The sequence below is a fragment of the Nyctibius grandis genome, chromosome 1 (genome assembly GCF_013368605.1).
Source record: "Nyctibius grandis isolate bNycGra1 chromosome 1, bNycGra1.pri, whole genome shotgun sequence".
NCBI lineage: Eukaryota > Metazoa > Chordata > Aves > Nyctibiiformes > Nyctibiidae > Nyctibius > Nyctibius grandis.
In genome coordinates, this window is record NC_090658.1 from 31,891,407 (window position 1) to 31,909,021 (window position 17,615).

The 17,615-nt window shown below is 37.7% G+C and overlaps 1 protein-coding gene across 1 annotated transcript in view; it reads right to left on the reverse strand.

The window, feature by feature from the left end:
* The window catches only part of BABAM2 (BRISC and BRCA1 A complex member 2), a 176,354-nt gene that overhangs the window by 15,483 nt on the left and 143,256 nt on the right, over positions 1 to 17,615 (reverse strand). The window contains exon 11 of the mRNA XM_068416036.1: positions 5,192 to 5,345. Within this exon, the coding sequence (XP_068272137.1) occupies positions 5,192 to 5,345 (154 nt within the window). The remainder of the gene's footprint in view (positions 1 to 5,191; positions 5,346 to 17,615) is intronic.

Below are 17,615 nucleotides of genomic sequence, written 5' to 3' on the forward strand. Positions count from 1 at the left end.
AGTTTCTGATGCGAGACTATTGAAAACCAAAGAGTTAAACAAGCAACCCAGCTCAGCACCTCACCCCTTAGTTTGCACCTACCCCGTTGCTCCTCCAGAAAGAATTCTCTGAGCCTTGCAAACATTCAAACACATGGACACACACCTATGGAAGGATGATGTCCCTATGTTTTCTGCTTCTGTTCCCTACTCAAATTTTTCTAAATTTCTTTTTAAGTTTAAGGTAATGTGCAACAGAGCCAAAGAAAGTCACGAAAAAAGCTTAGTGAGGAGAGTATATGTAAATACAAACAAGTTAGTTTTTGGAAATCTACTCTTTAAAGATGCCTAACGTGCATGAAAATCATGTAATGCATGAAAATCATGTAGTACATGAAAATACCATTTGCTACTTTTACAAATAAGCAGGAAAAATACCAAAATACAAACCAAATAATAACAAATGATTTATTACCTTAATTACACCTATCAAGGAGAGAAGATTGTAAAAAAGGTGCGATGTTTACATGTAAACTTTATAGTGAGATTCAAGGTAGCCTAAGTGGAAAACAAAAGTTTCAAGGAAATAGAGAAACTTGTTACTTTAAAAGAATCCAAAATGTAGTAAGAGATATTCTGCCTAAAATGTGAAAGAATTCTGACTTAATAATAAAAAACGGATGAGTTGAAAAACTATTTAATGTCAATATATATAAAAAATTATTAGGGCCTCAAAATTTACTGAATACACCACCAAGTCTTTGACATATTACAACTGAGTTTGTCTAAACAGCAACACAACAACTGTTCCCCTTTTTTTCAAATATCCTTTTATTAGACCAAAAGATGCATTTCCTCTCCTCACCAGGGAACATTAGAGCTTAAAGCAACCATTTCAGTCAAATGGCAACTAGCGTCTTCACATGATACACATCTTCCAATTTTAAGATATTCAAGGAAAAGGTATTGATGAGGCTGAAAAAGCTACAGCCCAGTGCACCAGCCTGACGCTTTCTCACCACAGCATGCTTGCGCTGAGCACAAACCGTAGCTGAAGCCACGCTGGGGATACATCTATGGCTCGCACAAGATGCGTCTGCATATAATCTTAAACTGCACTTGACCTTATGGCAGAGCAACAGCCAATATACAGTTAAGAGCACTTGAGCCCTTTTAAGCTGTCACCCTTTACAGAGCCCTGAGGGATACGTAAAATTAACACCACATTCAGCAAACACCGGTGAATGGCCAGGGACAACAATGTTATTTCAGAAACCAGTTTTATCAGCCACCTTGCAAAAAAGAATATGAACCCTCGGAACAACTTTTTATTGTGATACCAGTTTTCCATCCTCCTGCTATTTTTAATGACGAGTAGGTGGGTTTATGTAGGATAAAAGAGTAAACTGAGTCCTGACTTGCTCTCCCTGAAGTATAACCTAAGTCTACAGAGCAGCGCTGGGTCGGACAGAAATTGGGCCAGAGTGCATCTAAGAACTGAACTGAATTTGTATAAACAAACAAGCTTTATTTACAGTATTCCTTCATAAAATCCCAGGCTTAGAGTCTGCATGTTCTTTAAAGACTCCATTTAGGTACACTTGAATGCCTATTTAAGCAAAAAACAAGAGAGCTTTCCCATGGAAACCGCACAGAGATGTTTTACTTCACATGTACACCACAAACAAGGCTGCTAACTTTCCATAATTTACTGTATTTTCTTAGGCTTGCTATTGTATTTTAGGACCAGATCTTTTGGAGAAGCTGCTTACGCAGGAGGCCACAGACATATAAATAAATGACCTAAGAGAAGCAAAGCCTGAGATGTGAACTGAGAGGCAACGGCATCTCGGCAACTTGTAAGAAAATTTTAATATTTTTGGTTTCCATGTTTCTAGCTGGAGGAACGGGTTAGAATTTTGTGTTTAGTTGAGAAACGAGCAACCTGGAGACATCTGGAATCACATTTTTTAATCAGGACTTGATTCATTCCTTAGAATTAAATCAAGCAAGAGGGCAATCCCTGGGCTAAGACAATAGCAAGCTTCAACTACCAGATGCTATCTCTCAGCGACGAATTTAAGTCAGTGGGCCTCAAAGGAGCTAGGTGATTTTAAAAACTGCTTAAGAGGGCACAGAGAATGAGAAACTCGATTTCATGGGCTTTATCAGACAGGCATAAATTGGTCCAACTACTTCAGCAAGAACACGAGCAATTTTTCTCTGTGAATGAAAAAGATCCTGCTAAACTGATACTCCGAATTGAGAATTTGCCTTTTAGATTTAGGTGATAAGTGTCTAAGTGTGATTGCATACAATCTACTTCTATATGTATGTATTTTAGGGGAGTAATTTTGCTCCTAAGTACTACTGATGATTGTCTCAAGGCTACAGCAAAGGGTTAAGTCCTAACTTCAAAAGAGATGCCTACCTCTGCTCAGGGGCCACAAAGATAAGCAAGAATGCCAGGACTTTCAAGTTTAGCCCCTCAGTTGAAGGGATTGGATGGGCTCACCTGTTTGGAAAAAAAAAACCCCAACCAACCCTGGGAGAAGGCTGGGCACAGAATCAAAGTCCCTTTGGCATGAACTTATGGCAGCTCTGCCCATGAACAAGCAGGCTGTGTTGAGTTGTTGAAAACAGAGGCAGGGCTTGCCAAAATTGAGGATCAGGAAATCTCTGAGTGATGGTATTTCAAACTTGGTGGTGCTTCTATATCCTACAAAGCAATGCAGGGTACATGCTTCAATACATGACTGGACAGCTAATGCTGCACCAGTTGGTGCAAGAGCAAGCAAAAACTGTCCCTGATGGTGTTTTAAGCTACAGTGAGGAAGATGGTGTAAACTGATCCCTCCAGTGTGTGAGAGTAAAGGTAGAGAATTTGGTCAGATACCAGAACGTCAAGTGGGAGATCCTGTGGCCCTAGAACAGTAGGGCCAGAAAGATAAACAGGGTTGTTTTGTCTCAAAGGATGCCAAGCACTTGGGAGACCATTTGGTTAAGAGGGAAAAAGACTTCATATAAGCAAAAACTAATAGACAGTATTTGGAAACACAAACAAGTTGTCTCTGATTTTCCAGGGCTAAATTTACTTCAGCTGAGCAGAATTCCATTGCTTCTAGAGGCTAAATCATGTATCCTTCTTTTTTTTGTTTTTATTTGGGATGTTTTCACGTGGTGCTTGAACTAATATATTTAATTAGAACGCTTTCCTATATATCTACATATATTCCTATATACTTGGTCCATAATGTGGCTACGGCAAAAATAAAGTAGAATGAAAAATTATTTAATTGTGTTGAAACACACTAACCCATTCTAAGAAGCCCTAGCAAATATTTTAAACACTGTTTACATAAGGTGCTTAAAAATCTTTCTTAAAATATGCTAACGCATATCATAACTTCATACTTTTCTTGATATAGATTTATTTATACTACCTACTCAGGAATCACTAGTTGTTCCTGCAAGCAAAGTGCTTTTAACTAGAGCAGCTTCTCTGTCTCTTTGTACCTCAATTGTAGTTATTTCAGACATTGCAGCATACTTTCTTCCCCCGCTTCTCATCATCTTTCTCGTATTACGCACCCAGTGAAAAACTTAAATGCAAAGGCTCAAAAATAAGATGAACAACCTCATAAAACGTACATGTGATAGTAAGTGTACACATTTAGTGCTTTTTAAAAGAACTGTTATAATATTTCTAAATTTCCAGTGCAGGGCAGAGAAGTCCATTTGTATACACCCACTCATAAATGAATGCACTTAGCAGACAGCACGTAGGTACTCGTAAGCTTTCAGCTGCAAAAGAAATGCATTTTATAGTATGGTCATAAAAAAAGCCACAATAATGTTGCCAATTATTGTTTCTTTTTTTTAAAAAAAAAAAAAACCAAAATACTCATTCTGCTAGAGAAAAGAAACAAGTTCACAAAAGAAAAAAAAAGGTATTTGATGAAGAAATGGCTCTCCTAGACAGTACGGTAGTGAAACCAAATACTAGCAAAAAAATGTCTATTATAATGCAACAAAATCCAAAATCAAGTGTTGCTCGATGTTTTCCATAAAATTTAAATTAGTATAAAATCTGAAAATGCTTCAGTCAATTGTTGTTTGCTTCCATCATTTCCAAATTACAATCAGTCTCTGACCATGCCATTCATTTGATTTACTCAGCTTGAACTATCTTCATTCGACTCTTACGCATCTTTGCTAATTTAATTTAATCTTCTGATTGTCATTCAAAGCGTTCACCCCAATATGCCTTGTTATTTATGCAGTTAGATGCCTTTACGCGCTGAACAACTGATAATCAGCCTGCTTAAATCTCTTGCTGTTCTAACATTTTTACACGTTGCAAAATTGAAATACTGCAGCAAGGCCGTTGCCCATATTGCTCCATTCAGGTAAAATGTGAAATGTGTTTTGCTTCATTAGAAGACAGGGATAAGATCTAGTATACAAAAGGGGCACCACTGCCCCCGGCAGCTTGCCCTTGCAACAGAATCACTCTGGGGTGGCTGTCCCTGTCATCTTTAAGTAAAGGGGATACTTGGACTGAAGTGGTGTCCCCCCAGCCTGAAATGAGGGCTTACAGAAAAACTGCAGAGGAAACAGTCCGAGATTCTCTGTTTCTAGCCAACAGAAAAAGAAGTAAAAAAAAAAGAGAGAGAGATTCAGACTTCCAGATAACTTTCTCAAGTTCTGATAGGACTGCCTCCTATGCCGGATTAGTGGTTTGCTCTACCTCCTCCTGTTCTTCTGTGTCTTTTTATTACAGCCTTATTCCATATCTTTCAGGTTTTTCTTCCTTGCTCTCTCCATCTCATGTGCTTACCTTCAGGGTCCCCTCAACACCCACACAAAACCACAAGTTACCTTGACTGGCTGCTACCATGCAGATTACTCCTGCTGGGGGCTATCTTGTCTACTTAGATTGGAAGCTCTTTGGAGCAGAGATTGTCACCACTCTGCCCGTACAACGCCTAGCAGAGTCTTCTTTTAATCAGTCCTCTGGCACTAATGTAATAAGCATGATTAATAAAGTAACTGTCTATACTCATACATGGGAACACTAGGACTATATGAGAACAAAAACAGGTTCAGCTTTTATAATGCCAGAAATGTACAGTTAAATCCACAAAATTTCTACTGACAGATGACAGTGTAACAAATGGAATATTTAGAAGGAAACAGCAATCTGACTTACTTTGCTCTCTTGGCCATTTCATTGCCATCCCAGCGGGGGCTGTAAGGGTAATTCTTCTGGGCCTGGGAATACAGCTGGCCACTGTTAGTGAAGTGGTAGACAGACTGAAATGTTAGGGTTGGTTGATCTCGAGGAAAATACAGGGGTAGGTCAACTGAAATTAAAAAAAAAAAAAAAAAGAGAAGGAAAAGAAAAAAGGTCATAAAAATACACCATTGTGCCTTTGTACTGGGACTATATCATTACTTTTTATTGATTTAAAGGTGACGGAAAGGAGAAATTGATGATTACTTCTAAAATATACTTCTGTATTTCTTACAAGTAATGATTCCAACATATTGCTGTATGGGATGCTTTGCTTTATCAAAACATTTTTTGTAAAGTACTTCATTAAAAAAACTGTTCAGCTAGTGTATGTCTATGTTAATCATAATATTTATACCATGATTATTTTGTTATAGAAAAAAGAAAGCAGTTATTTTCCTTTATAGTGAAATTTTCCCTTGCAAAATTTCACAAAATACATTCGGTTTATGCTTTCCATTCAAGAAACAAATTTCTCTTTATCTGCTTTAGCCAATTCATTTTAGTGCCCCCATGGACATCAAAAGCACTATCATTCTCATTTTACAGCTGTCTGAGACCTAAAGTGGTTAAATAATTTGATAAAGAATGTAGAAAGATTCAGTCACATGAGTTGGAAAAGATCTCAACTTGCCATCATCTGCTAGACAAAAAAACCCCACAAAACCAAAAACACACTGCAAAGTCATTAATACCCAAAATATCTCGCTAAAAATAAAAATCAGAACCTCTTAGTTCCCTTTGCTTATCACTGTCTCATGATCAGCTAGGTCTGGCAGAACAATAGTCTACAACAGTTATTAGTATGGTCAGAAACTGTTTTTAACTTAACTTTTTCATTGTAGATTTATGGTTTAGATTTTCTTGGTCTACTTTTAATTTCAGAAGGCTTCATGAAATCTGTAGTTAAATTGAGTTACAACAACAGACTTGAATTATTTACATTAAATGTCTAATCTAACACCAAAGTTAACAGAAGAATGTTCATTTCTTTTAAAGGTGTAGACTTCATTTATAAAGCACCTATGACTGTACTTTTTGTTATCCTCCAAATCACAATTCTTTAATTCTGCACAATGAAAGAAAACTGCAATGGAACAGTAACTCCCCGTAAAACTTAAATAATTTTTCCTATTGGTGTAGCAATGACTGAAATAAATTAATAAGATTATAATTCATTCATATAAGCCTGGGTTCTCAGTATCCTCTCTTTGTCATTTCACAGTCCTTTTTCAAGAGAAAGAAAGATTCCTAAGTTCATAAACAGTTGTAACAGCTTAAGCAGGAATCAAAGCAGGTGGCAATATCAGTACAAATGGAATCTGAAGAAAGCGAAAGGAACATTACAGGACTAAACCCATCCTCAGGCGGCACAGGATCTCCCCTCCAGTACGCTTGGTAATGCACTAGGTTTTCTACTTTTAAATATTTCATGGAGTAGAGATTCCACCACTTCCTTTGAAATCTCTGCTCACACACTGAGACACCACTGTAAGAGAGGTTTTATTTTTCTAAATCCCATGCTATCATCCTGCTAGTCCCTTCATTTTTCAGTTTTTCTAATCGTGTCTGAATACTCAGATTAGCACCACCCAAACCATAGCTCCCTTTTCCCTAAATTACCCTCCAAGCTCTACGAGTAAAACCATTTATAGCCATGAAGCACACAAAATTGAATGTGATATTCCAGCTGTAGTCTCGAAATACAACAAATCACCATGGACGACAGCGTTTGCTCAGTTCATGACCCAGTGTCTGAGCTACACGTGATAACTCTCGGAGTCCCAGTGACTCAGCTCACATAGCAGCTTCCAGCAGATATTTAAGCGGTAATGACATGGGCAGAGTTCTGCTAATTTGAGGGCAGATCGCTGCTGTAACAAAGGTTAGACTCAAAGATTGCTCTGTCAAATTCCTCTTTATAACATGATTATTAAATAACAACCCTGAAAAATATTGGCATATCCAGGCCATTTATCAGCAAGCAAGCTGTCTCCTCCCCACGCAGAGAGTACACGTGTGCCACAGCCTCTGAAGGACTTCACCATGGAACACATTATGAAGCAAGGAGACAGACTCTTCGTTTTAATGTTATAAATACACTTCTTTAGCTCTGAGTGCTTAAACTCTGTTTCTCTAGTGCATCTTTTTCCTTCTTAACTACCACATCCTTCAAGGAAAACTACTCTGTATACTTCTGTATTTCATCACTGTGTGAAAGGAACAACAAACTTTAGCAAAACACTCGAGTAATAGTTCAGTCCTTATATTTAACTTTTTACTTGAGAATTTCTGACTTTCATTAACTTTCCTTTGAAAACCTCTGTCCACATAACAGGGGCAAGCAGCAGCAGTTTTCTTCCTGTTACCTAAAACTAAAGGTTTGCACTTAAGAGAAAGTATCTAGCACTAAAAATGCTGTTTAAATGGATAAGCAAGACATTACTATCACTACAGAGACACTTCCATTCGTTATGAGAAGTCTTTCTTTTATAAAAATATTTTTTCAACACTGGTATCACCAAAATATAACAGAAAACATTTTCTTCTTTTATTAACCACAACCTGTATAGGAATTTTCAGGAATTACTTACATTATAAACTGTTAAATCAGATAATCAAATTAGATTTAAAATTGTGCTTCCCACATCTAGCCAACAGCAGTATTCTGATCTGCAAGCAGAGTTTTGAAAAACTTTACCTGCCTTTGATTTCTAACACTACCCTTCACCTAACGTCGCCAAACTCCCATTTTTCTAACCCAAGTGTTTCCTTAATACAAGGTGTGAGATGAGTTCAGACCAAGTGAAATAACCTGTCCCTAATTCTGGAACACAACCACACCTAAAAGGCCAGTAAACAGGAAATAGCCTCGAGTTGTGAAGTGTTATACATATCTCAAGGTAGCCAGCTATTATTTCAGCAGTAGGAAGGGAAGGCAAGAACTCACTTCTGTCGCAGTGGATGCCCATCCATTGACACTGTGAGTGCACAGACTGCTTGGATTTGGGGTGTTTTATCGTACATGAAAAATAAGCAAATACCATTGGTAATCGACGCTAGCAAGGTGCTTTGAAGATAAAAGGTCAAATTCTGCTCATAGTCGCACAGATTGATAAAGAAAACTTTTTTTACCTGGTCGTATAGGCAATCTGACTCTCAATCTGTGCATTAATACAAAACCAGATCTCCCTTCATGAAATACGTAAGGTGGCAAAAGTAAGTGCTGTCATAATTACATACCAGACAACATTTACACTTTATCATGAAAAATGCATCACAGTTAAATACAACGCACCACTTTTGTAAATCAACACCTGAACTAGGCAAACTATAAAAGCACACTTTGGTTTGGCATGCTAGCTACTTAAGAACTACAAAAACATATTCATGCTGAATACAAGTACTATTTCCAAATAACAGCTGACTCACAAAGTACCCTGGTGATATGTCTGCAGAAAATAAGCAGATGACTCATGTCTGTAAATTCCTGAAAGTACCAATAGACCCCTTGCTTAGTCATCTTTTGCTTGGATGCTGGGTTCATGAGCTCTGTAAACTATAATGAGGGATCCAGCTCTTAGTAGGACTCTCTCTCCCTTTTTTCCTCTCTTCTAAACAGTGCAAATTATCTCCCTAAAAATAACTTCATCTACGTAAGTGAGTCACTTCACCTAGCAAGCTTATACAAGTCATGCAGTTAAGCAGTAATATTTGGTTATGAAGGTAAAAATCTTGCTGTCAAAGTCAGATTTAAAATGAAAATTATGTCAGAGGAAGTCGCATTTACCCCTTCTCTCACAGAAATAGAAACATTTCCTTTGGAAAATTTAAACAATTAGCTCATTCAGGAAAGTAAAGCTTTCTAATTCAGTTCCATACTCAAAGTAATTTAATCCTGATGATTTCTTACTTTGTCTTTCCTAAGCGTCACACTATTAATATAAGCGGAGCTCAAAGCGGCAGACTGGAGAAAGAAGCCAATACCCTAGCAAAACGCTGCTTTCTCCTACGTTACAATTTACAGATCGTTTTTTAAAAGTCAAGTTTTAGAAAGCCATAGTGTGGGGAAAAATCACGTCTTTATGAAAGCTCTACATGAGCAGAACTTAGAGGGCTGTTTTGGGTAATTAAGCATTGAGTAAATTCTTTGGTGACTGAAACCTAATTTTCCCACACAGTTCATAAGAAAGCAAAAGAAAAAGGACTTGCTTGTTGAGAATGAGTCATGTTGTAAAGAAACTTAATTACAGTTTATAAATAGTTGAAGTTGCTCTCTTTTTGAAACATAAGAAACTACCGAGAAGTAACACACAAATTTGCTTCTCTTGACTTCGTTAGTATTTAATGCATACGTATCTTCAAAACATAGTTATCTTAAAGCCAAAATCTTGATTCATTAATAACTAAAAAACTGTGTAATGAATCAGTAAGGCTTAATTGTTCATTTTCTTAAAAGAACAACCATACCGAGATCTGGAACAGGTTACCTAGTTTGTTAAGCTTATGTCAACAACTACAGAGTTGCTTTCGACAGTCTTATTAACTCTATAATAATATCTTTACCATCTCATTTTATTGCTGTTTAAACAGGCTATGAAATGTGGAAGGGATGTCTTGGCAAAAGCATATACCAGTGCTACTATAGGTTTTCTGAAGGAAAAATGCTCAGAAGAAAAAGGCAGGTTTATCCCACCTCTAAGTACTGGAGAGAAGAGAAGGAAAACCAAAACCATGCTTGAAATGCATGCTGACCATACAAATATTTCAAAGTACTTAGATAGCAATATTTAGAGAGTTTTCCATATACTGTTCTCCTGTTCTAGAGAAAAAGTTTAATTCATCCTTTGTCTGGTACTAGATAAATCTAGATATTTGTTTTCACAGAAGTCAACATTTACTCACAGAATGTTACGCACTGTTTGAATGCTTCGATGATACTATACTGGTTATCTTATTCGCCTTCTGGATGCTTGAATCTGCTGCAGTTTATTGCACCTGTAATTTGTTTTGCACTCAAACACTGGCTGATCTGGATATTTTACTGCCAAGTTTTCCGCTTCTACAAGATTTCATTGCCTGCGCAACCTTAATTCAATCTCTACTTGCTTTACAGAGCAGCCTTCAAACACAAGACAACACAGTATTCTTTCCAGTTCAGTTCCCAGGCTGGACAGAGCTGGCCAAAGGAGACGCTGTTCTGGTTTGCCCCGTTTGACAGACTCTTCCCCTGTGCACAACACTGCACCATTTACTGCACAACACTGAAGCCCTGCTCTGATTAAATATGTATTAATTTCTGCACGAACTTTTCAATGTGATGATTCTAATTACCATAAGACATAATAGCTACACAAAACATTAAAAAATTTGTTTCACAGCACCTTCATGAGTTGAGAGGCTAGTTAGGGATTCCAGACCAGGAACGAAGGAACAAGGAAAACATAGTCAGCTTGTCTACTGATGCTGAGTGCTAGCCTGTGGGACCCAATTCTTCTGAGACATAATAGTAGATAGTACTTCACATAGCCAAACGCAACTCCTTTCAACATTGGCTGCCATAGTAGGTAGTTCAGAATCAATGAATCCTGGACACATGAGAAGTTTTGTTTAAATTATTTCACCAGAAAAATGAGAAGGGTACAGGAAAGATGTGCTAAACTCAAATCTCCAGAGAACACTGAGCAATCTTAGCCTGATACTATGCGTTCTCTTCCCGAAATCCCCTGACTCACTCCTTACTTATGATCCAACTTTGGCCGGAGATTGCCTCTGCATTCAAGTACTTCTGATCAAGTCAGTCATGGAAACAGGAAACACATATTCCAGGCTCCAGAACTGTCTCTTATTAATATATATTCATCATCTTTTTGCTTGTTCTTTTTTTGGTTCACTGAATTTCACATTCTCTGCCTTTACTTGCAACTGAGCTCATGCTGCTGGGAAAAACAACTTGTGGATTTGAATGCACTGCCTCTGACTGAAAAGTTCCTTGAACTCGGAGCTCTCCAGTTTTCATGGTGTGTTAATGTGGATGAGATCTACATGAATTTACAATGCAACTCAGTGGTGACACAGATGCCATATTATATAATGCTCCTTACACATCTATCAAGCTCTGTTTTAAAAAGAAATTTTCTTGTAGGTTTTCTGACATGACTTCTCCTATGGGAAAGCTGTTTCAGACAGCCTGTACGACGGGTGAAAAATCTTCACCTAAGTTCAAAGGAAAACAGCTATCTATCTTCACTTTTTACACAGAAATTCCAGTACAGAAGGCCTTTCAGGAACCATATTGATCACTGTACCTACTGAGAAACCTGAACAGATTCAGCCACAAGCATCTTGGAGACTGTACTGGCTAGCAGAAATCTCTGCAGGGCAGGATTTCAGGCTATTTTGCATAGGGAATCTTTCCTCGACTCCTCTGTGCTGAAGGTCTTTAGCCTACATTCTACTGCCAAAAGATGAAAGGGTGAATTTGGCTCAAAACACACAGAGAATTACAAAATGCCACAGCTATCCTGCTTTGCTGCACGGTGATGTAGTCTTGCAAGAATGAGAGAGGAAGGATGACAAATAACATATCAATGGCATTAGTGTGGGACTTTAGGTTAACAGAGCACAGTCACAGGAATTTGCATTTGTTAAACATTATTAGGGCTAATATCCCTTCTGGAGAAAAACAGGTTATTTGCAGGAAGATGCTATTTTGAAATCAACATTTCAAAATTTCAAATGTGAAATGAAAGGCTGATTATGGAATTTTAGCTGAGACACTTATGGCACTTTGGGTGTGCTGGTAATCATGGCTGGTTTTGAAATAATTGTCTGCCCTTGCTATGGGAAATATCCACCCCACTGGCAAAGTGACCACTTGTATAGTAAATGAGTAAGAGTAAGATGACTTATGTATAAAATACTTCCAAATAAATACTATGAAAATACTAGTAAATACTGTGAAAAAAGAAACAACTATTTTTTTTCTTAACTGCATCAGTTATGGATCAATTGAATGTACAACATTAAATAATGGAAGATAAACATTGAAATGTGATTGTAATAATGGAAAAATGGCAATATTTGGGATTAAGACATTTTACGTGAATATATGAAATTCACAGCTCCTTGTTTTGTACCGGAAAATCGGTCTTGCAACAGAACTCACTAAGGAGCCAGTCCTGAACTGCATTTGTATAATGACTGATCCTCAAAACCACAAGATCTTCTTGACCTTTGTCAGTAAGTATAATATTCAAGAATGGGAAGTGAGCCCACTGAGATGTTTAGAAGACAAGGTTGTTAGAAGGTCATTAGGAAGTATACAGCTGTGATAAGACAGAAGGAAAATGCTGAGGAACGTTTTCTTTAGCAGAGGTTTAACTCATCACCTCCACAATGCAAGGTAGCTGACAGCAGTTACTGGAAGTGTTGGCAAATGCCCAGTTTGCAGTAACTTTGGTGATGTTCATTGTGACATTAAGGAATACTTGAAGGATTCTAATTTTCCTTATTTTTTCCTCCTCCTTTCTTTTAATTGGACAGGAATGACTTTCAGTTATTGCCAGTACAGGCTAGATTTGAAATAAGAATTGTTTCTTCTTTTTTCAAAATTTTTGCACCAACAGTACGTCCCTTTCCCTAATGCGTCATCACTTCTATGGAGATGACAACATTCTATGGGAATGACAACATCACTTCTATGGAAATGGCCAACTTCAAAGCCTCAGATACAGAAGTGGTTACCTTTAACTGTAGTGCTCTTAAACAGCCCTTAAATATTTCTGAAGAAGGGAAACAATGAATTGTGATGGATTAAACTATTCCAACACATTACAGAGAGATTTGTTTACTTGTGGATTTCAATGAGACTAGAATAAATTTATCATTTAGTTTTATTTGGCTTGGTTTGTTACTTGCTTTTTTTTTTTAAAATATAAAGTATGCAACTCGTTTTTATTTGAAGAGGACTGCACGACATTGCTGTATCTATCTTGTGGTTCTCATTCCACTGATAATAGGAACTACAATATAGTCTAGGCACCAATGGCAACTAGATTTATGTTTGTTATGTTTTGATTTACTTTCAAAGAAGGCAGATGATACTGTTGTAAAACTATCCCATGCCTCTATCATAACCTGTATGTTTCTTTTTAAGTACCCCATCCTTCATACAAAACCAGCATTTTTAAAAAATGTGACAAAAATAGTTTGAATACCTTAAGTTACAGTCATGTGCTGCAGACAGAGTATCTAATTCTTTGTTTAGTCTTACAGAGGAACCAAGTAACAGATCAAACCAAGATATTCTTCAAGCAGTTTCCAGCTATGTGGTCAAAGACCATGAAAAAGAGATGTAACTTAACCCGAAAACTGCTTTATAATGTCTTCTTGCTTTGGAGTGTCATCACCCACCTCAACTATGTCATACCCTTTTGGACTTTTACAGTAAGACTGGACTACCGCCTAAAAATATCCCATGGAATATCTCATATTCCTATATTGAGCTCAAAGAAATGGCACAATGGCCTCACAGGTCTTTTTCTCTTATCATTTCTGCAACTATGATTATTTTAATTAAGAGAAAGGCTTTTTATTTTTACCTCACTAGCTTCAGCTAGTGACATCTATTTTGCTTTATTTTTACTTCAAATTCTCAAAGAACTTCACTCCCTCCCCCTTCCGTTTTTATTTCCTTTTATTGTTTCTGCTGTAACAGTTTCTATAGTAACTTCTCTAAGTGCTGATGAGATTGACGCTACTAAAAGCTACTAAAAGCTGCCTCTTCTCCATCTGAATTGCTTGAAGCTTAGACTTGAAATACAGTTGCAGTTGTTATGGGTGTAAAACGTAAGCTGTGTCCTTTCTTGGCACAGGCTGGTGACCATCACACGTTACTAGTGCAGAAAAGGCAAAAACTTTTCCTCTGCTTTCCCAGTACAGAGATGCACTGCTAAACGCTGAGAAGTTCTACATGACTTTCCAGCAGGACAGGAAGACTTCTAAAGCACGTTTTCAACCGAAAAGCAGCCGTGCAAAAACACTGGCTTCTCTCACTGATACTTTATTAAGCTTATGAGGCTTGTAAATAAGTTCTTTTTCCTGTTTTAAATGCTGTCTGGGATTTGAAAGGAAACTGATTTATTTCATTCTCATCTGTGATCAGTGTGACATTATCCTCCAGGTCAAGAGGAGCCTTTGCTGACACAAAAGGACCTGTTGCTGACACACATGCTATCCTGTTCTTTCAAGCTCTTCTCCATGCAGGCTTACAGCTTTCAAATCACAATGCAATGTAATCCTGCCCAACCCAAGCAGCCAACTAAGCCACTCCAGATATTTTTAAAGCTAAACTGAAATCTACTTTACTGCAATACAGGCCCATTGTTTCTTCACACTCCTGAATGTTAAAATTTATCACTTTTGCCCTTGAAGCCACCTTCCACACTTCTGAAGGCTTATCCCACTAGTGTCTTTTCATGACCTAAAGAACTAGTTTGTGCAACGTGTTCGTTTAAGTCATGCTTTCTAGACTACTAGTAATTTTTGGTGCTCTCTTGTGAATACTCCATTTGAGGATGAAGCAAGACAAATAGCAGAATCACAACACTAAGCTTCAGGGAGCAGACTTTGGGCCGTTCAGGGATCTTGCTCCTCCCATGGAAGAATCCTATGGGATAATGGTCCTGGAGAGAAGAGAGGTCCATGGTCACCTCCTCCAAGCTCAAGAATGGTCCATCCTAGTGAGCAGACAGTCAAGCAGGAGGCCTACATGGATGAACATGTAGCTCCTGACAAAACTCAAACATAAAAAGAAAGCACATGTTGATATGGGCACTCTCTGAGCGTGCAGAGACTGGGTTAGGAATGCCAAAGCTCACCTGGAGTTGAACCTGGCAAAGGGAGTTAAGGACAAGAAGATAGGCTGCTACAGGAACAGCAACAGCAAAAGGAGGACTAGGGAAAATATGGGACTGCTGCTGAATGGGGCAGTGGAACTGGTGACAAAGATAGAAAAGCAATTTAAGCACTCCCTCCTTCCCTCATTTAGACATTTAAGTACCTGGGTGATCGGTTCCATCTCTAAACCAAGGTGTACTTATTATCATTCAAAAGCAAATTATATTTATCTATTTCATAAAAGGCATGCAGCAGTTGCCTTTGTGTGCTATTGCTGTGTTACGTATGAATTCTTAGAAAAAGTTTACTTTGATGATAAAGTAATTGTCACTGGGAAGAAAGGAAAGAAGGAAGTAGGATTCAGAAAATCTTTCTTTCCTTGATGCAGCTCTTAGTTCTAGAAATTTTATTATCTTTAATAATCATGTGGTGTTCTATATCACCCTGGTTTTTTTTTCTGAAAGCATTGCCTGGTATTGAACCCAGGACTGATCGCTGTGAAACCCAGCTCATCATCTCCTTTCTGCACTGAAAACAAAATATTTGCTTTCTACTTGCGACTATGAGCAATTTTCAACTTGCTGTATCTCGCACCTTTAACGTAGTTCTCATCTTAGAGAAAAAACTATCTGTGAATGTCATGTGAGACATCAAAACATGTAGACACGAGACACAGACATAGAGTAAGAACAAAAAATACCACGATTTGTACTCAAGTCCCATCTCTGCCAATGACTTTTTGTGACCTAATTACTTTTTTTCAAAAATTGAGTGGATAAAACAGGATTATATCACTTCCCTATCTCAGGCATCTTTTCTGAGAATTTATCAGTTATCTGGCATATGTTTGGGCACATAGTAGTAGTACGCTAGATAAATCTATTAGATAAGAAAAAAAGCAATAGCTCACTTTTCTGAAAAGCGCAATTTTATAAGAAGTTATTACAAAACGTTTCAGTCCATTTGTCAAAGTGCTCGTAGTTCCTGGAAGAACATCAATTAATGTCTACAGCAATATACTACAGTTTTAAAGGTATGGCAAATATATGTGTTTCTCAGAAACTAAAAAGGTAACATCCACAGCAAAGTGATACTTAAAAATACTTTACCAGTCCACCCACATAAGGCCATCATAAAATACTGGTAAAACCTAATTCTTATCACAACTGTTTCCCACTTGTTGCTGTTCATATCAAGTTTTATGAATCGCCTTGTGTCCATTCTCCCTTTTTTAGCAGAATTTAAAATATGAACCTAAAACTAGTTTATAGTCAGTGACATGATTAGAAAATGAACACAGAAAAACACAAGACGAGGAAAAGAAAACCTCTGTTCAGGTTCACTTGTATCCATTATGAATACCTAAATATGGAAAAACTCATTCAGCTCATGTACAAGTAAATACCCAGGATGGAATCAAAGGAATGCTACGTTTAATGTACTCTTAATGACAAAAATTAAATTATCAGCTTTCAATACGAATTTCAAACTAAATCTAGTTGTCAGCATCCCTTATAAAGGAGCAAAACAGGCAATGGAGAAAAACGATCAGCAAAAGGCCAATTAATTTTCCAAGTGCTTCAGTTCAGCCCTGAGATTAGCCCCTGCCTATGCCTAGCTAAGTGCACAACTGTGTGCCTGTGACTCAGGCTACTTTTCCATCACACTGCCTGATCCACAGCACTATAGTGTATCTGCAGCTTTCCGTGACTTCATTTAAGCGATACGCACCTCACCATGCAGCAAATGTCAGAGAATGCTTTGTTTCGTGGTGATTAAAACAATGCACCCCCTCTGCTCAGGGTATATTTTGCTGTAGGCAGAACGACATGCGCTCAGGTACTTTCAAGACCAGATTCAAAGAAATACATGGTACTGACTAAAAGCACCAAGAGTCAGAGGAAAAGACCGCCTCGTGAGAGACATTTATCTGCTTGCCCAACAGTCAATGAATTACTCCCAAGCATTGGATCTGAATGGCTTTTGACTTCTGCCAGCCAATTTTACATCATCGGGGCTTTGTTAATCTCCAGTTTCTTATTTAAGAACAAAATGACATCCCTATACAACCTTTGCAGACTTCTTTTGATCAGTACTGAACTTCTCATACTGGACTCCTAAAACATGTATTTTGCTATGCTTGACATTTCTGCTGAACTATCCTGCTTTCCTGGCACTACCAGACATCACTCCATTCTCCTATAACCTGTTATTCACATTGTTGTGTTCTTTTTTCCTTCTCCCTTAGTTTTCACAGAGTCATAAATTCTCATTTTCATTTAAGGAACAATGAGAAGAATAAAACAAAAGCACTATGTAAGGAAGCCAAAACACCTCATTAGAGGAAAGCTCACAGAAGCGATCTAATGTAAATACTCCACTCAACACTTAGCCCTTTTTCAGGAAACAACTGGGGCAGACAACAGTTTATTTTCCCCTA